General features: G+C 42.6%; 1 protein-coding gene across 5 annotated transcripts in view; it reads right to left on the bottom strand.

Moving 5' to 3' along the window:
* Xpo6 (exportin 6) overlaps window positions 1-20,831 on the bottom strand; it is an 89,420-nt gene that overhangs the window by 13,842 nt on the left and 54,747 nt on the right. For 3 of the 5 annotated variants that reach the window (NM_001011935.2, XM_039107197.2, XM_039107205.1), the window contains 5 exons: window positions 15,689-15,797; window positions 13,973-14,065; window positions 12,589-12,658; window positions 8,328-8,487; window positions 4,088-4,180 (listed from right to left, as the gene is read on the bottom strand). In NM_001011935.2, coding sequence (NP_001011935.2) covers window positions 4,088-4,180; window positions 8,328-8,487; window positions 12,589-12,658; window positions 13,973-14,065; window positions 15,689-15,797 — 525 coding nt within the window. The remainder of the gene's footprint in view (window positions 1-4,087; window positions 4,181-8,327; window positions 8,488-12,588; window positions 12,659-13,972; window positions 14,066-15,688; window positions 15,798-20,831) is intronic. The other 2 variants (XM_063286040.1, XM_008759870.3) reach the window with 1 other exon arrangement.

Here is a 20,831-nt window from a genome sequence, read left to right on the forward strand (position 1 = left end):
GCACTCCAGAGGCTGAGGTAAGAACACTCCAGGTTCCAAATCAGCCCAAACTACTTGTTTAGTTCGCCTGTTTAAAAAAACACCGAAAATAGCCAAACAAACAAACGAAACCCCCAAAACATGCCAGGTACATCTTTAATCTTAGTTCTTAGAGGCAGAAGCAAGCAGATATCTGCGTTTAAGGCCAGCGTGGTCTACACTGCCTATTCCAGGTCAGTTAGAGAAAAAAGCAGACAAAGACCCAGAACATATAAAATTCCAAAAGCTCACAACTCATCAAAGATGATTTAAAAAACAGATCTTACAGAGGCAAGGCAGAAGTCCAGTCTAAAACACTAGTTAAAAGTCTTCTTTCCTACTAAGCAACCCGAGCTGTTCTGATAAGGTCTAAATATAGAGTTCCCCATTATACGGGCACCATGAAGACCCCTTTTTCAGTCACCATTACACTGTCAATGCAGACTAATGATTCTTTCCCCCCCCAAAAAAAGGATGACCATATGGACTATTTTTACTCAAAATAGTATAATCACTGTCATTTTTTTTTTTTAATTTCTGACCAAGTATAACCAGGAAATTCAAGCCAGCTCCTATGTGTTCTTGCATATTCTAGACACGTTCAGGAACCACTTCCTTATTTAGTGTCTCTACAACATTCTCCAGGAGTATCCTGCCCCAAAACTTAGTGCATTCCCCACAGGAGTTCTGTTCCTTTAGTGGAGATATCACAATGATAAAGAGCAAGGCCTAGCTCGGTACGAGGGGCAACTCATGCACCACAGTTTCTGGAGCCTGCTCATGGACAGAGCTAGGATGGAGACAGAGATCACTTCAAAACAGCGTCAACAACTAGCCAAGTGCCCACTGACATGACGTAAGACAAAAGGCATCATAGGACACAGCCATCTTTCTGCAAATGCTTAGCCTAAGGCTGAAACTAAGTCTGGACTGTAGGACATTCTTTAAACAGTAAGCTTAAGGCCTGGAGTTCCATGGTATCTGTCTGCCTCTTTCTTTCTGATACACACCTCTACTTACTTGCAAATCATATATAACTAGGGACTACTCTAGATTATAGGAGATAGACTTAACGTTGGATTATGATCAAACCCTCAGCTATGTGTGTATGCAATGCAATAACTTGCAGCTTTTTATATTTTCGGTTGTGAGTCTAGCCTTTAGCAGCTGAGCCATCTCTCCAGCCCAGCTTGCAGCGTTTAAGGGGTTACAATGGTAATGTAGTTCTATAAAGCAGCCCTGCTCCTCCCAAGAGATACCTGAAGGGTTTATGGATGAAGCAACACTCTATCTGATTTGTGTCAACTTGCTCAACAAAAACAAAAAGGACCTAAGAATGCAAACATACAGAAATTCCCAGAACCAAAGGCAAACATGGCAAATCAATTCATAACTCCAGGCTAATGAAGGTATTGTATTCTATTCTACAGTTTTGTTTGTTTTCCCTTCTTAAACTACGTTCTACAGATTTTCAAAAATCTGTAGCTTTTTGTTAAGAAAGAAACGAAGTAGCACAAAGCAGGAAAATATAGAAATTCTTAACAGGCAGCTGGTTTCTTTTTCATATTTGGAATCCAAAGACCATTTTCTACCTTTTACTTATGGTCTAAGAATCAAAACTAAGGCCAGTGAGGCCAGTGACTAGAATCTAAGCATTTCAATCTACATAGTGCATACACCAGAGAGCTCTACGAGGAGGAGGCGGCGTCAGGCGGGACCTCCAGCCTCCTGTAACCCTGCCTGTGCAAGCTGTCCTGGCCAACAGCCAACTGGCAACTTGCTTAGGAGCTGCCAAACCGATTTCTCTAGTTCTCAAAGAAGAAAGTAACATTTTTAAATATAAAACTATAATAAATAAGTCTCTTTCCCCTGTTCAATTTGCAGCTGAAAAGAATAGCATTTTTTCTTCATGTTGGTTTGTTTTGTTCTGTTTTTGCTTGGTTGTTTTTTGTTCTTTTTTTTTTTTCAAGATAGGGTTTTACCAAGAATCCCTGACTGTCCTGGAACTCACTCTGTAGATTAGGCTGGCCTTGAACTCACAGAGATTCTCCTGCCTCTGCCTTATGAGTGCTGTTATTAAAGGTGTACAACACCACTGTCCAGCCACACATTTTTTTTTATTAGAACTGAAGTTTTTAACATTTAGACCTTGAGACCACACACTCTCAGCTAGTGCTAGTCAGCTGGCCACAGCTGCTATGCAAACGAAGGCCCACGGCTGTGTTCCCATGAAGCATGCTCAAAGTGCACAGGCTCACTACTCTCTGCCCAACTTCTGCCCTCAGCCCCAGCAGATTCAGCTAAAGGCTCTGCACCTCCAAACTGAAGCACAGCTGGCTCACCTGTCTGTCAAATGCAAAACCTGAGTTGACAGTCAAGTTTCCCAGAGGGGAGTTTCAAAAGGCATGAGTTTCCTCTGACTTAATCTTTACACAAAGGGTACCCTGAAGTAGCTGGGTGCTAAGCATCATGTTTCTACTGTCCCAGCCCACTGTACATCTTTTTCTTTTCAGTCTCTATGGAGAGTCTGTTGTTTCTGCTTACTCACTGGAACACCTCTTCTACTCCATTAACTACTGCCTCAGCCAAGATGGGGAAAAAGGTCTTAACTGTTGCAGCTTGGTCCTCTTCTCTGTACTTTTAAGTTGTGTGTGTGTGTGTGTGTGTGTGTGTGTGTGTGTGTGTGTGTGTGTGTGTGTGGTCATGGTTTATCAGTCCCTGCTGTAGACCTGAGCAAGCCTTCTGGGCAGTCTAACAGGGATAAGGTTTCATTTCCAGTCTCCTGATGCTAACCCTTCCAGGTCACTCTTCCATGCACTTCCCAGTATACATACTCTATATGAGTATCTTGAGTCAAGTGTCAAAGTAACCTGAGATTCTAATTTAATATAGAAACATCTGGGCTCTGGGCCATCCTATCAAACTTAAAATCTGAAGGAAAATGTTGAATTTTGGTTTGGACAAATTGCTGGTGTACAGTTCCCATGGTTCTTTCAACCTTCCCTCAAATAAAGACATCTTGAAAACATTTGATCTTTGCCCTCAGTTACTGAAATAGCTTCAGAATGGTCAAAGACTTTTTTTTTTTTGTTACTTTTAACAACCCTTCCCAACACACCCGAGCATATGTTAAGCAAGGCAATTTCTAGAAAGTCCCTAGATTGCTAGGGGATAAGGCCAAACTGCCAGGGAACCAGCAATGTGCTTGGTGGGTTAGGATTTTAGCAACATTTAGCCTCTGGAGAGGGTAAAAGGACTAAAGGATTCCCGGATGACTTAGCCCATCAGTCACGCTTCCATACTAACCCGAAGGGGACTATGTGAGCTCTCAATCACAGAACACTTGCAGGCTCTTGGAGGGAGTCTGCCCAGCAAAGACAGGGAGGCCCTAGAGAACTCCTCATGAATCTTGCTCTACTCATCTCTTCTAATAAACCTAGATGTGTCTTGCCAAGTTCTGAGACTCACTACAGCAAATGAACACAATCTGTAGAGGAAGACATGGGCATCCCAACTTCCAGCCAGCAGCATAAGAAGCACAGCTGGAGCAGCAGCTGGCAGTGGAACGCAGATGCAGAAGTGCTATCGTGGGGACTAAATCCTCAACATGAGGCCACAAGGAGTATGAGACTGGAGTTAATTAGAGGATGCTCAGTTTATAGCGCATATATCCCCTGCCCCTTGTTGGATGCATCGGAGTGTGAAATGGTTGGGTTTTTCTACTATCTACCAACTCTATCAGTGGATGTGAGCAACGTGCAGGGTGAGAGACACAGGGTTCAGGTGTTTCTACGCCGTTCCCAAGTACCTTTCAGTGCTCACCAATTCTTAACTTCATAGCTCTTCCCTGCTGTTTCCTGTAGTGCCTGCCCTGTAGAGCCTCACCCCTGCTCTCTTTAGTTCAAGCAATTACACTAACCCCGAAATACTCAACAATCTGTCTTTCTAGGGTCAAATGAAGAATTTCCCCCTCTATGTGTGGCAGCCACTACTGTTGGGTGACTGCAGTTCATCTGGAGATAGGATCAACGTCCCCCTTGAGAAGGTGCACTCACAACACTTTACTTACACATCAATGAGGTCAGGTTTCAACACTGATGGCACGGCTGTTTCAATGTTGTACAGTTTTATCTGAGATCCATAAAGAGTAACTTTGACCAACCTGTTGACAAAGGAGTAGGTGAGAAAGGACATAAGCATGAGAGAGCCCCCCCCCCAAAAAGAAAACCCAGCACAGACAAGGTGTCAAAGGAAACCCGACTGCTAACTTTGAGACAGAAAAAAAAAAAAGCTGATCTCCAATTCTTTCCAAGAAAATAGAGCTGTAAAGTAAGGCTATATATAAAACCATTTTCTAAAGCACCACAGCATTTATATTATCAAAAAGCCTAAAAACAACATCTGGTGGGATGGCTCAGTGGGTAAAGGCACCTGCCACCAAGCCCATTCACCTGGAACCCACATAGTAGGATAGAACCTACTTCCACAAGTTGTCCTTTGACCTATACACGCACTCACACTCTCTCTCTCTCTCTCTCTCTCTCTCTCTCTCTCTCTCTCTCTCACACACACACACACACACACACACACACACACACACACATACATACACACACAATTACACACACACTGTGGCACATTCACATGTGCACATGCAACAGAGGAAAGGCTGAAAACTTTTTCACCAGAAGAACACCCTGGCACAGTTTACTCTAGAGGTGGGGTAGAGGAGGTAGGTAGACTGCGGCTTCCTCTCTACTTTTCTACATCCCTAGATTGGATACTATGGATATCTAATGCCATGTGCATGTATGTACACACTTTTCTTTTTTGCAGTGTATTACTATGTAGCGCAGACTGGTCCTCTGATCCTCTTACCTCAGCCTCTCAAGTGCTAAGATTATACATATGATCTCTGCCCAGATATATATATATATACTATTTTATAAAGAAAAAATATTTTGAGAAAGCAAGCCTGCTCTTTTGACAATTTATCTAAAGATCTGCATGAGAAACAAACTCATTTCAACGTTTACAATAGATCAATATATAATAAGGGGTAAAATGTCTGCTGTAGAATCTAGAATCTAAGTGGTTGGTTCATATCCATCCATCCTATCTCCCTTCTTCTCATATTATTCTGTCAACTTCTCTGAAGATTAGAAATTATTGATGATAAATTGATGATAGCACACTGTAACAAACAGATGGAGGGAACAGATCTTTCTAGAATAAACTGAGATGTTGACAGTTAAACAGTCAAGTGTGTAGGTTATTCAAGGACCACTGTGTATGTCGAGCACTAGGCACAGCAGAGAGCTCCTTTAGGACACAGGAAGGCCCTCTATGCTCTGTCCTTCCTGAGCTGAGTGAGCAGAGTAGCACTGCAGAAATTCTGGCCAACTCCATACAACCCTGCAAGCATACCTCTCAACTGAGGAGGTCACTACAGGGGCAGCTGCTTGATCCCAGGCCAAGGCATGTTGGGGGCCTGGAAATCACCATCTCGAAAGAGCTTAGTACTGAAAAAAGGAAACCTGTGCTCTAGAAAATGTTCCTCTCAGATGTATGGAATGCACAACTTTATTCCACAAGGAAACCATATATGGACTGAGGGTTGGAGAACAGTGTGAAGGGCACTTCCACAGAGTCAAGAAAGCAAGAGTAAAGAGTCAAGTCATTAACTGAAAGTCTTAAGACGAAGTTCTGCTGCAACAGGAACGACAGCAACTATCAGTGAGCGACATAGCACTGTGCACAACAAGTGTTAAAACCACAGTTGTGTATGTATGCCATGCCAGTACAGAGGCCATAGATGGTTTTTAAGTATTCTGTTCTAGCTTCGCTTACCTTACTCTCTTGATACACCTATCTAGGCTGATGGGCAGCAAGTCTCAGCCATCCTCCTCTCTTTGCCACCTACAGTATGCTAAGCTATCTTTCCCAGTCTTCTGGTATTTAGCTCCTTAAATTGTGTGTACATTAAGCATGTAATTTACTATGTGTTCAGCAACTGTAATATCAGGTTTTATGTGACCTAGAAGAAAACACTGGTAATCATACTGGCTAGTCAGATCGTGAGACTATAGGAAAGCCTTCTCTCATATACTAGTCTTTTGGGCGGGGAGTGGGGGGGTGGGAGTGGGGTTTCAAGACAAGAGTTTCTCTATGTAACCCTGACTGTCCTAGAATTCACTCTGTAGACCAGGCTGGCCTCAAACTCAGAGATCCACCTGCCTCTGCCTCTGCCTCCCAAGTGCTGGGATTAAAGGCACTGATCACCACCGACCAACTGCACACACTAGTCTTAATGCAGACAAACTAGCAGGTGCGTCTAAGTGCTGAGGTTGAACCCCTAAGCTGTGTAGACAGGTACACACGGCCTTATGATGGCTCAGGCTCTCTGACGTCATCTCACCAGTGTTTGGTAGCAGACTGACATACAGATCTAAATTGCTTCCTGGGCCACATTCAAATACTGGTTATCTAATTCAGACAGGAAGATGTATTCTATCCTTACTAAACCATTAGTGGAAATGGGCATAGCACAGGACAGAGAAGAAAATTACACTCTGGAATTCAAAATTCTGTAGTTTGGAAAAAGCCTAGAATTTGAACTCTTAAAATCTTTTTTTTTTTTTCTTTTTTTCGGAACTGGGGACCGAACCCAGGGTCTTGCGCTTGCTAGGCAAGCACTCTACTGCTGAGCTAAATCCCCAACCCGAACTCTTAAAATCTTAAGTTCCTTCTCATTAACATATGAACCAAACACAGTATCCACTACCACATCTATTCAGAAGCAAAACGGCAAGACGCACCTCTCAAAGTGTAAAATGAAACAAGAGTCAGACCACTGGGAACTTTTCTGACTACCACAGACTACTACTGCTCACTACTGCTATCTTAACGTGGTTGTTAAGGGATTTAAAACTCTGTTATTGTCAGTTTTAAGCTAAAATGTACATTTAAAAAAAAATTGGTATGAGTGGGTTGTGGAAGCAGAGACATGGATCTCTATGAATTAGAGGCCAGCCTGGTGGTCTACATAGTAAGTTCTAGGTTAGCCAGATTACATAACAGGACCCTGTCTCATATAAACAAAGTAAGAAACTTGGTATGCAAGTTAGCTCAGTTCTTGGGGTTGCTTCCCCATGTTGAGACCACTCCATGAATTGAAGCATCAGGCTCTAGGCTTCAAGCTGTGCATGTGCCTACACAGCTGCGAATCCAGTATCACCTGTCTACAGCTCCCAACACTTCTATCTGTCCTTCAGTGTCCAAAATCTTTAGAGGGAGGACTGGGCAGGCGAATGAGATATATCCCAGCAAACAGCTGCATTTCTTCCTGGAACCCAAACTCCAGCCAGGACTACAGCCTGCACAACTTTCCCAGGAGCTTGATGGAACTGAACAACCCTGAAAAACCTAGAGCACTAACACCAGCTGCGTGCATGGAGAGGAAAGCTGTTGTCTAGTGAAATCTGCCCCCTTCCCCTCCCTCCCTCTCGTGCATAAATGTGTACATGTATAATAAGTTCATGGACATGTTATATATCAGTGTAGAGGACAAAAGGACAACCTTGTGTGTTGTTCCTCAGGGGCTTTCCTTTCCTTTTTTTCCTTTGTCAGTGAGAAGCTCACTGAGTAGGAGATGGTGTCTCGGATCAGACTGTGTCTCCTTCCCCAGAGCTGGGATTACAAGTGCACATCACTGTGCCTGGATTTTTTTGATTTGTTTTTAACTGTTCTTTTGCTGGTTTGTTTGCTTTATGCTCTTTGATGTTAGGTCTGAAGATCAAACTCATGTCCCTCTTGCAAAGTATTGTCCCAGCCCCAGTAGGGCTTTCTTTTTTTTTTTTTTTTTGTTCTTTTTTTCGGAGCTGGGGACCGAACCCAGGGCCTTGCGCTTCCTAGGCAAGCACTCTACCACTGAGCTAAATCCCCAACCCCCCAGTAGGGCTTTCTTGATGGACCTTGACTGTGCCTAGAGTTTCTGAGTCCAAAACCATCTTTACGGCAACACACAAGGTTGTCAATGAAGTAACAGCTTGGCTTGTGTTTACTGCTTGTTCTGTGTCTTATACCAAATGAAGTGCCTTATTTAATTCTCATAGTAAAACTACAAGAAACTTTCCCACTGTTTTGCAGCTGAGGGACTTTAAAAGCTCAGTACAGCAAACGGTAGTCTGCTCCATATTAACCTGTACATGACTAAAAGGACAAAGGACACTTGATGGGGCTGCATGCTGCCCTCCCATAAAAAGGAGAGTTGAGCTCTGAAGGAAGGGGGCATGGCACAGCCAACTTACCTCTCCACAACTGTGAGAGCATCACTGAACCTTGCAGCAAACACATCCCCAGTGAAGTATTCAGCTAATCGGCCCACAGCCTGCAGCAGGGAACTCAAGTCTCGCAGGGAGCAGTGCAAACGCCGGCAGTCATTCTCCGCTGTGATGTTCAGCCTGTGTCCTAGAACACAATATCTCTCAGTTTCCCAGAGAACAAGCTCTAGTAATGAACAACCATTCCAAAACAAGTCAAATGGGGTAAGCTAATGCTCCAACAGTAAAAATCTTCAGTTGCTTCCCAGCACAGCCTCCACCTACAACTTTAAGTTGCTCCAGGGACCTAGGGCAAAGACAGACAGCCTGGCCTACCCTGATGATTCCTTTGGATACTAGTACAGTTATGGCATTACCAACCTAAGAAAAAGGACATGCAAATGGGTGAGTCCAGTAAGTAAGAGCCAGCACAGTCCTACTGCTGGAACTCTGAGCTCAGTCCCTCCAGCTCTGCTATCCCTGCACATGGCTGTCTCAGAATGAACACTCCTAAGCTGAAAGAAGATCCACCCAGCTAAAAATGAACGGGGGTGTGCTATGCATTCTATTCCAGGTTTTAGGTTAGCACAACAGGGAAAAAAGGACATAGGACTCAGGTACAGTAGACAGCCCCTGCTACTTTCCCTCTGTGAGCACCATCAACCCTTCCCAGCTTATCTCTTCAACCTTAAAATGAGAAAGATGCTAGCACCTAATTCACTATAAGACCAACTACATCAAAACCCTCCAACCTATAGGGCATCATTTAATTTTGTATTTATTATGGATCATAAAGAACTAGAAATTTTCTAAGGCCTGAAACTTTATTTTTCAATAAACATCCAAACCTAGTAAGTGTGATGTTAAGATGACAAAATATCCTCAATTTAGTCACTCTTTATTTCTTCACAAATACTCAAAAGCCAGAAGGCAGTGAGGATTCTCAGTGTGGAAAAGGACTAGAGTGTGATAATGACAAACTGGGACGCATTAATGAAGACCTAGCCTGGGGCTCCTGAAAACTCACTCCCCCTAGCCCTTTTCAAATCTGCCTCCCATAGCCACGTCAGGCTTTCATCATCTACCACCAAACCTCCTCCCCTGGTGTTTGCTCTACCAGCATCTGTTGTCTCCTTACTGACTATAAAACCCTTTGTGTGGGGCTATGCCCAACAGCCAACATGGCCACTAGTCAGAATAAACAGCCATTCTGCCCTGTGTTTGCACCTTTTCCTACATTCAGGCTGCCTAAAGAACAACTTCATTCCCTGCTACTGAGGACCCTCACAGCGCCATCACGTGATCCCCCTTCAAGCATGCCTGGGTCTGTCTAACCATGTACATTGCACTTTGAATAAAAAACAGCTTATACAATATTTTATTCAAGTCTATGTATTTGACTACTTTGAACTGAATAGAACTAATTCTGTCTAGTTCAATCTAATACATGTTCAATCGAAGGTTCACAGCAATCAAAACTGCAGATGAAACTTTCCTGAGCTATCTGTAAGGTAGACAAACACAGAAGCAGGACATACCCCAAGTTCAATTCTCTAGCCCTGTTCCATTCCTCTAGGAAACCCTATCTCCCCCACCACATAGCACACATAGCACTCAGGGAAGGACTACTATGTATAGTGACGCATTCTTTTCTTATTTGACCAAGGTTTGGTCATTGGCAATCTTCTCCCTGTCACTCCACAACCATCTGCAAGCCCATCTCTTTACTGATCCCTCACAGGAGCACATCCAGTAGCACAGAACAGGATGTCTGGGAGGTACAGCCTTTAGATGGATATCCCGTTGCATACAGGATCAGAGGCTTTTTTAAAATGTCCTCTCCCCAATAAACCAAGCTATCAGGAAGCAGTCTAAAGAACAGCTTCCTTGTCCAAGAAGTGAAGGGGTAGAGGTATAAATATGAGCATTTAAGGTATTCCACTGAGAGAATATATGAATCAAAAATCAACCCTCACATAGCAAAGAACATAAATGTCAAGCTTTTCTATCCTGTAATAATACAATCCCTTAGGCAAGAAAGCTCATGTGTGACCGAAACTTAAAAGACTTACTGAGAGCTCAAGGAGAATCTCAAGGAGGAACAGCAAAAGTCAAATACAAAGACAGGGATGAGGAGAACAGTCACGGAGAGGGGCTCATTCCTTACACAGGACAAACTGATGATAAGAACAAAGGTTGACCTGCCAGGGGCAAGAGGCACATAGCAGCTGATACAGGCACACATTTGCCTTGCTTTGTTAGCAGGGGAGCATTGAAAAGAAGTTCAGTCATAGCAGATACGCTAACAAGTGTGTCTAATGTGAGTATGTATTGGTGAGGGAGAAGAGCACCCCGAGCTTCACAGCAACTCAATCATAATCCTCACATGCCATAAACAGTCAGACTCAAATGAAGGGCAAACTGCACCTCACTCCCCATCACCTGAGACTGAAGGACTGCAGACTACAAAGAGGTAAACCACAAATGAAAGGAAGGAGCTGCAACCCACCAGGGAAGAAGACCGACCAGCACAGCAGGGGGTATTTCAGGGAACAAACCCACCAGGGAACCAAAGAACAAACTGTTCACCATTTTCAATTTTTCAAAAACCTTTGCATTGGAAATGTGGGCTTTCAACACTATGGTGTGGAAGGATGCTTCATCATGGAGAAGAAAACTCATTTTAAAGCAAGAAATAATGATTTCTCTAGCTTGAGGTTTTACACTAGAGTATGAACTGCAACAATGACCTAGACGATCTCTCTGAAACTAGCAGGAGATGGGTTTCAGGGAGGTCAGGGAGACATAAGATTGTTGTTCAGTGAAGGAAGCTGAATGTCAGAGATCTCAGAAAAGGATTAAAAACCCAAGTAGACATTTACCCAGAGACAAAAATCAATGACAGCCAGGCATGGTGGAGGCACTCAGGAGGCAGAGTCAAGTAGTCTCTGTGAGTTCTAGGGCAGCTTGGTCTATACAGCAAGTTTGTGGCCTGCAAAGTGATAAACCACTACCACCAAAAAAGAGTCAACTACAGCACGGAATTGACCTCATTGTCAATAGTGAAAGATGGGATATACTCTTTTTAAAATTAGATCAAGGATAACATTCTTAAAAGTACAATTCTAATTGCAATGTTTCTCGGGGAGAGAAAATACCCTAACACACCAAGCATTTCCATATCAAATGACCTTTATTAGTGCAAACACTCGGGTTCATTATGCAAATGCCTTCTCAAAGTTTATATAAGCTGTTCTTATCCAGGCTACAAAGCCAGAGCCTGTACCTGAGGTGTGCCAAGTCCTACTGCCATCCTAGGGCACACGAATGACTAATAATCATGAAAACAAGCTGTCACAGGCTACCAAGAAGGGCAGCCTCACAAAGAGACCCCATGAAGGTCCTACCAAGAATGACTAGTTCACCCAGGAGCAAGCTGTCCTCTGAGGGAGGAAGCTCAGTCTCAGGCCTGACAAGAAGCCACAGGTGAGGTCAGCCCATACAGAACTGATCAAAAGCAGTACGAAGTGGGATAAAAGGGACAGGGTGGGGTGGGCGAAGCATAAACTGAGGTTGCTGCTATTTTCACCTGGCAAAATGAATGTCAGTTTATAGCATCTTTCCATTGCTCCTCATTATACCTAACCCTGCTATTAGCAAAAACCAGCTATGCGGCCCTGGGTAAACTGACATCTCTGAAGAGCACTGTCCTCTTCTGTAAAGTACAGATAAGTAGCAAGAATACTTCTATCTCACAGTAGAGGAAAAAATGGAACAACAGAGTAAACAACATAGTCTGGCATATAATGGGTGTTCTACAAAAAGGCTGTAATTATTATCAGCAGAGTAACAAACGTTAACTTCCACTCCAACCTGGGACACCAGAAGTCTTTGCGCAGGCCGCTCACAGCAGGAGAGCTCCGGAATGACTGGAGCTGGTGCTCTGGCTGCCTCATTCTACAAGCCAGAGGTAGACATTACCTTAGTGAAAGCCCACAGCCATTTTCTTTCCAGCACACTTGCTGTTTTAAGGTATGTAAGAAAACACTTCAGAGCTTTTAGTTTTTGCCCTGATTAGCTTCCCCCACCGCTTCTTTGTAGCAACAATTTTTAAAACTTCTGTCTAGGAGTTGAAGAGATGTAAAGCTATACAAAGCAAACCACATTATCACAGCAGAGGTGACAATAATTAAGTCTTAGTCCAATATTTTTAATGCTAAGCTAAATTTGAAAGTAAAGACCAATTTACCTGACCCCGAAGTAACTACGAATTGCTGTAATCCCAAATAAACTTCTAAATTGTCCTGAAGAACTGGGAACTGAAAACAAAGAAACAAAGTTTAAAACAAAAATCATAAATACAAATTGTGATACTATTTTTAACACTAAAGCATTAAGTGCCTATGGGGAGACAGCATCCCTTTTACAGGTACTAAGTACAGTACCCTCCTCAATTCTTACAGATAAACCTGCTAGTACCAGAATAAAGAAATCCATGTCAGTTTGATTGCTTTAAAAGTGATAGCAAATGATTCTGGGGCGTGACCACTATAGTCCTAGAGGGGGGGCCTCAACAAGACTTGCAACTTAAAGAGCTGGATCATCCCTCAAGTCTGAGAGGGTCCCTTACCTTGCCCCCCCCCCCAAAAAAATCACATAGGTCTTATTAATGGGCATGGCAAAGAGAAAAGGCAGGCCCACTTATTTAGGTATATTTCCCTTGCTCATTTAGAAGACAGGACTTCATAGTGCTCCCTTTCTTTCTTAGGCTTCTACGCTCACAATTAAGGTAAATCAAGACTTACAGCTAGCATAGTAAGCTGATACTTCCTGTGAGAGGATGCCAACTAGTGGCTTGTAGTTGTTATATGCAGAGCTGACCTCAGTAACTCATCTTGCCTTTAAGGAGGAGATGAAATTCAGCATATAAACGCAGAGAGATTTGGTAATCTGTCCATGGTGAGAACAACACAGGCTAGTCTTTTATCAATGCAATTTCTGCAAGTAACACTGCTATTGACCTGGTTGCCTCCCAGCTACTAATGAAAAACATTAAGACATTTCTAAAATTCATACTAAGACTAAACAGTACTTCAAGAACCTGGTTTAAAATAGTTTATGAAAATGTTAATAGTAAATTTGAAAGTTGGTTTATAGCAATTAATCTCTGAAATAAACAAGGACAAGGGAAATGGCTTGTTTGTCGCACAAACAAGGGGACATGAGAGCGACCTCCAGAATTCACATTAAATATATAAAGCTGTGCGTGGTGGCACAGCTCTGGTACTCGCAGCACTAGGGGAGCCGAAGAAAAGAGCGTCTCTGTGGCTTGCAGTCAGCATAGCTTACTTGGTGAGTTATACAGGCCACTAAGAGGTACTGTCTTTAAAACGCACATGCGTACACACACACACACACACACACACACACACACACACACACACACACGCACGCACGCACGCACGCACACGCACGCATGCACGCACATGAATAAATGCAAACACAAAGTAAGTAAATAATGTGTAGATACAGAGAAAGAGAGAAAGGGAGGAGAAAAGATCAATACACAAGTAAGTACAAAAGTCATGTTCTATGCCAGGAACCAAGTAGATCCCCTTCAAATGGTGAGTTACCAGAGTTGAGAAGGCATGTGTGGGAAGGAGCTCCATCACTTTGGCCACTACCTCCAAGCTCTGGCGTAAGTACCGCTGCCACTCTGTCTGCTGCTGTGGGGGAAACAAAGGCATCAGTTTTCCTGAACAAGCAGAACCCTGTCCTCTTCAACATCAGTGACCCTTTAGCCTTAAATCTATTTTCAAATGTTAAATCTTGAGAAAACAGGAAATAGTGAAACCAGGGATTCCAGTTCCACTTAAAAATGTCTAATCTTCCTATTATGCTCAAAATCAGAGTGACTGGTGCCATGACCATGACCTTGACCTTGAGAGTAGATTCTTAGAGTAAGAACAGAGACACTCAGAACCAGATGGCTTGGATTTGAATCTCTGCAGCTTTGGGTACAGAGGAGATGTTGTTTTCCATTTTTATGAGCCTTAGTTTCCTTGTGTCCGCAATAAAAATGAACTAAATAACTACCTTGTGTTGACAGTTAGATGAGGAACTTAATCTAAGTTCCTTTCCTAAAGTTATTTCTTCAGAAAGCAAATAATTCATGTAGAACAATACACTTTTCCTCCTGAAATCACAGATGTGTAGAGTTCAGAGAGCCACATGTGAAAAGTCTGAGTGGCTTTTCTATTATCCCACTAATAGGGACCAGTCATCTCTTTACATGCATCTGACTCAATGAGCACCATTCAAGGCGTGGGTCATAGGCAGCATCAGTGTCCCCAGGAACCAGCCAGGGACACAAACAGTGGTTCCATCTCAAACCTCCAGAATCAGTATGTTTCAACATTCTGTTCTAAAGATGTTTAGTAGAGTTAAAGGTGAGGAAGCCCTGACCTCAGTTCAGTCAGTAGCACAACTCACCTTTCCACATTGTGGTAGCCTCATCTAACTGTCAACACAAGGTAGTTAGTTCATTTTTATTGCGGACACAAGGAAACTGAGGCTCATAAAAATGGAAAACAACATCTCCTCTGTACCCAAAGCTGCAGAGATTCAAATCCAAGCCATCTGGTTCTGAGTATCTCTGTTCTTACTCTAAGAATCTACTCTCAAGGTCAAGGTCATGGTCATGGCACCAGTCACTCTGACTTTGAGCATAATAGTAATACTAGACATTTTTAAGTAGTTGGTAGTTACAAGGACCACTAGAATGGTACCCATAAAAATATTTCCTCATTAATTGAACAGACCAACAGCAATATACTCAAGGTTCAGTTTAAAAATAATAGTTTACACCAGGCAGTGGTGGTGCACGTCTTTAATCCCCCAGCACTTGGAAGGCAGAGGCATGCAGATCTCAGAGTTTGAGGCCAGTCCAATCTACAGAGTGAGTTCCAAGACAGTCAGTCCAAGACAGGGAAAACTGTCTTAAAAATACAAAAATCGAAACAGACAAACAAAAAACAAGAACAAGAACAACAGCAACAACAAACCCACACAAAGCAAAAATCAAAAACCAAAAACCCAGCTCACAGCATATGGCTAGCATAGACTATCATCCCAGGCTTCTCATCTGAACACCTCTTCAACTATTCCTGTCAGTATCTAACTAGGTAACCAGAGAACAGAGGACTGGATTACAACATTCTCATTAAAGCATTTCTCATGCACATCTGGTCTCTCAAATTTTATTTCTAGTCCATACAGGTAAAATGCCTGTACAGCATGTTTCAGAAGCAGTGAGATGAGCTAGAGCAGCAAGAGAGAAATGCTCTTACATCGTCATCCAGAGTCTCATCATCCAGCTCCTCTAGTTGGGCCTGGTTGTATCTGAACTGGATTCGATTCAACACCTCTGTAAGCAAAAGGACCAGGGCATCTTCGTACCTAGGGAGAAGGAAGAGGTTCAATATCAAGTGAAAGAAAGCTTTCAGCTCCAGATTTTGACCAGGACTCTGGACTATAGGAGCAGCACTCACCTTGGACACACCTAAAATGCTAGTGTTTTTATTCTGAGTTGGCATGGGTGTGGGAGAGAGAAGCAGTTACTTTACTAGTCACACTTTTTTTTTTTTGCAGACTCTCTTTTACAGTTAATACTGTGACTAGCTCTTGTGCTTATTGTTAATTGGTAATTCAATCATGGATTTTAAATCCATTCTGCCCATCTCTGCTTCTTAACACAGAATTTAATCTATTATATATAATTATCAAAAAAGCAAGGTTTATTTCTGCCATGTCTATGTCATACATTCCTCAATTACTACCTTCTTTTGTGTCAAATACATATTTTCTAGTGCAGCAGTTTAAAACCCCTTTTATTTTACTACATATTTTTAAGTGTTTGTTAGTTTATTGTTTTTTTTTTTAATATCATTTCCCTAGGGAATACAGGTACTATATGTGAATATCATCTTTTTGTTTTGGCTCGTGGGAGGTGGGGAGCCTCAAGACAGGGTTTTCCTGTGTAACCTTGTAGACCGAGCCAACCTTGAACTCAGAGACCCACCTGCCTCTACCTCAAGAGCTAGGACTAAAGGCACGTGCACCATACCCACATTAACACTTTTAATATTGGTGAGAGGAAAAGGATATCGCCCATATTTTCTGAAGATAAAACTACAATTAAATTGCTCAAGATTAACAAAGCTAGCTTTTTTGAAACCAAGACTCCCTAACTCAAATCTCATGTTCTCTTTACACATAAACTACCAGTGGCTTTCATTTAAACCCAAAACTCAATCTTCAATTAATTTTAAAACCATTTAGAAATTAAAGAAAAATTTAAAAGGCCTCAGAGAAATCCTAACCCTCTGGTTTGTATCTAAAAGTAATTGTCAAAGAAATGTCTCAAGCCCTACATCTGGCTACTTTCCATAGTAAGAACCTAGCACAGAAGATACCATGTTATTAGAGAATACCCAGCACACCACATGGGCCCTAAACCACTTATTTTCAAGAGTAGATTAAGCTGGCTAAATGCTTGTCTTTCCTGAGAATCTAGCTTCTAAGAGCAGTTAAGACATGGTTCCCACTTGTAAGCAATGTGAGCTGGAGCTGAGGCTCTCTAGAGCATACTTTCCTGGGCCTATTAGACTGTTACAGAGATGCTAGAGAAGGCTGCAAGGTAGCAAGAACAGTGAAGGGCTCCATCATGGGCTTGCTCTCTGTCAGTGCTGCCTAGCTATGCCCCTACACCCTCTCCAATGTCACTCTACATTCCCAGCACCTATCCCAAGTGCATACTCAGTGGGTCAGGAGTTCTTGAAGGAATCTTTATGCCAGCTTCCTAGGCCTCCTCAAAGCTCCTGGGACAAAGGATGCCTACTCCTTAGAGATTGAACCCTCACCAGCTACAGGGAGATTATTTAACCCTTCCTCTGCCCCTGGCTTATAGGTTGAGCTGCTTCCTGTAGTTATCAACTGCGTCACCTCCCTCATTGTTTACTTACCCTTCTAACACCTATTTAACCAATATTACAATCTCGGTTAAAATAAGTGTGGTACCCATTTTCCTGGTAGTATCCTAAATCAATGTACCACCCAATCCAAGAGCTAAACTTGAAGGAATCAAACCAAGGTCAACTACAGTCCCTCTAGTCTTAAGCATTACAAGCCAAAGATATACTCTAAGGCTTCTAACAGTTCCCCAAGGCTATCCCATTTCAGTTAGGTGGGAACAACAGCTCATTTCCTACCTATGGGCAGACACGGCTCCCTCCCCACAAAACTGCACTATTTGTCTGTGACATAAAATAGTAGATGTTTTACTAAAAGTTACTATGTCACATCAAAACATTCTCACAGGAAGAAAATCCCTTTCACAGTAGAAGACAGATACATTTTGCCACTGCCCAACTAAAAGGGAATTCCAAGATTCTCCACACAGGATTCTTAAATGAGACAAAAACCTCACTGGTAACTCACATGCGAAAGTCCTGTAATACTTGGAGATTAAAGCCCATCAGGAACTGTACTAAAGGCACACAGGCAATTCATCTCCCAAAGTGTATGGTGGGCGTCAGAGAGGCCTCTGGATAGGACAGAGGCCCTAACTGCTTGTCTATATCTATCCTCCTCCACCACTCCCACCTTGAATTGAGTAAGTGAACGCTGGCATTAAGGACAGTTACAGCATTTCCCAATAGACAAAAAAGACTGTAAAGGAAACTACTGACTTGGGTATACTAGCTAATTTTTATGTCTATTTGACAGACTAGAGTGGGAGAGAAAACTTTAACTGAGAAAATGTTCCCACCAAATTGGCCTGTAGGGAAAATCTATGGGTATTTTATTAATTAGTGATTCAAGTAGGAGAGCCAGCTCACTGTGGCTAGTACCACTCCAGGCAGGTGATCATGGGGTGCATAAGAAGCAGACTAAGCAAGTCATGAGAGCAAGCCAGCAAGCAGCGTTCTCTGCATCAGCTCCTGCTGTGTCTTCTCTCAGAGGTGGAGTGTGATGTGGCACTATAAGCTGAAATAAACCTTCTCCTCCACATTGCTTTTGATCATCGCGTCTTCCCAGTGAGAGAGCGCTGACTAAGGCAGTAGGACCTCGCCTTTCCTCTCCTCTGCTCATGCTCACTGGCAGAGTCCTGCATGTGCTGTCTGAGGAATCCCTCTAGCTGCCTTTCCCACAGAAAGACAACCACCACCAGCAGGTGCCAATGTCGTGTTAGTCAGTAGGCACTAACACTATGTAAGCAATCCTCTATGAGGTTCTTCAGATGAAAAATGATGAACTGTGTCTCTCCTCACCCCAACCCATGAGGTAAAAGAACTGCCCCTCAGGGCACAGGATGTATAAAGAGGTAAGAAGGATTGAGTTGGGGTTGGGGATTTAGCTCAGTGGTAGAGCGCTTGCCTAGCAAGCACAAGGCCCTGGGTTCGGTCCCCAGCTCTGAAAAAAAAGAAAAGAGAGAAAAAAAAAGAAAAAAAAAAAAGAAGGATTGAGTTTAGATCTTAACCAGCAGCACTGTCCTCATGACAGAGAAGTCCCTCTGAGCATAAATTTTATTTCATTTTATGTGTGTGGGTATTCTGCCTGCATTTATGTCTGTCTACCACCTGAATGCCTGGTGACTGAGGAGGCCAAAATAGAGCTCAGATCTCCTAAACCCAAGTTACAGATTGTTGTGAGCCATCATGAGTGTTGGGAAGCAAACTCAGGTCCTCTGAAAGAACAGCTAATATTCGTAACTGCCAAGCCATCTCTCCAGTCCCTTAAGAAATTTAAAAGAACTAAAAATCATACAGTTAGATCCAGGAAACAAAACTGAACTGGAAAACATTAACAAGGATATATGGGAAAACCCAAATATTTGGAAATTAAACAATAAGATTTTAAAGTGAAATTTGATAATAATTTTAGTGATATACATATACATATATACACACACACACACACACACACACACATATCCTCTTAATAGAGTTGAAGTAGCACTTAGGGGAAAATTTATAGGATTGAATGTGCATATGCTGGGCTAGGGAAACAGCTTAACAGTTAAGAAGGCCTTGCTTCTCTTCTACAGGACCCAGGTTCAGTTGCCAGCATTAACACAGTAACTAAACTGTCTGTAACTTCAGTTCCAGAAGATATGATGTTCTTCTGACCATTCTGGGCACCAGACATGAATGTGGTACATGTACAAACAGGCCAACACTAATACACACAAAATAAAAATCTTTTAAAACATGTGTATGTATGTATAAATGGAGAAAAGCCCTAATAGACCCAAACTTAGCTAGACAAAACCAGCCAAGGTAAAGCAACTAAAAAAAGTAGGTACAGGGTTGGGGATTTAGCTCAGTGGTAGAGTGCTTGCAAGCGAAAGGCCCTGGGTTCGGTCCCCAGCTCCGGAAAAAAAAAGAAAAGAAAAAAAAAAAAAGAAGAAGAAAGAAAGAAAGAAAGTAGGTACCCAGGAAATACAAGTAAGCAAATGAGCATGAAAATGAGTCAGCACACAGAAACCAGACAGAGTTCATGGGAGTGACTGCAAGGGACTGACACAAAACCCTCCATGATGCTTCCCTCTCCATAAAATAATGACTGGTGTTAACTGGCTAATGGTCTAAGTTAATGACACTCAAATTCCTGTGCTACTCTGTAGCCAACACTTACCAGTACTCTGTGACACTGTGACAAAGGGGTTCACAGAACATGACACAACAACTTAGGTTGCTTCACACACCGTTTTCTTCCTCTTCCTGTAAAACCCAACTTTCTATACAAATGCCCGGCCCTGTGGATGAGCACCAAGAGAAAAGGGAGAACAGGCAGCAAGCTCTTTCTCAGTGAGCACTAACTGCAAGCCAAGGCCCCACATGCTGGCTCAGGGCTTTCATCCACAGAATGGGGAAGATACAACCACTCCCAACACAAAGGAACAAATGGAACCTGAGATCTGGGTTCTCTACGCCACTACCTCTAACTAATGAGCAGGACAATCAACTCCATCCGTGGTTCAAATACAGGCATTTATCTTATCACTGGTCTCTGGGTCCTGAAGTCCCACCAGCTCTCAGCCAGAAACATGATCATTCTCACTGAGCAAGCAACATGCAGTTTCCAACATGTTCAATTCCCAGCTCCTAACCACAAAATAAATCTCAGTAATTTGTACTTCAAAGTCTGTCTGTACCCTACAATGCCACTTTGTTGTAACGAATGATGCAAAATTCAAAAACCACAAAGAAAGGAACTGAGCACTGTCTTTGTGACTTAACCACACCTACATTTCCCATTTGAGATACCAAGAAAACAATTTCTGACTACTTCCTATACATGAGTCTGTTTTGAAGTTTTGGCTTAAGTCACAAACGTGATTCTGAAAACATGCCTGTGTTACTAGATGACAAACATTCGATCACATTTGCATGCTCATAGTAAAAATAAGTATGGTAATCACCAGCACTA

Source organism: Rattus norvegicus, chromosome 1 (assembly GCF_036323735.1).
Source record: "Rattus norvegicus strain BN/NHsdMcwi chromosome 1, GRCr8, whole genome shotgun sequence".
Lineage (NCBI taxonomy): Eukaryota > Metazoa > Chordata > Mammalia > Rodentia > Muridae > Rattus > Rattus norvegicus.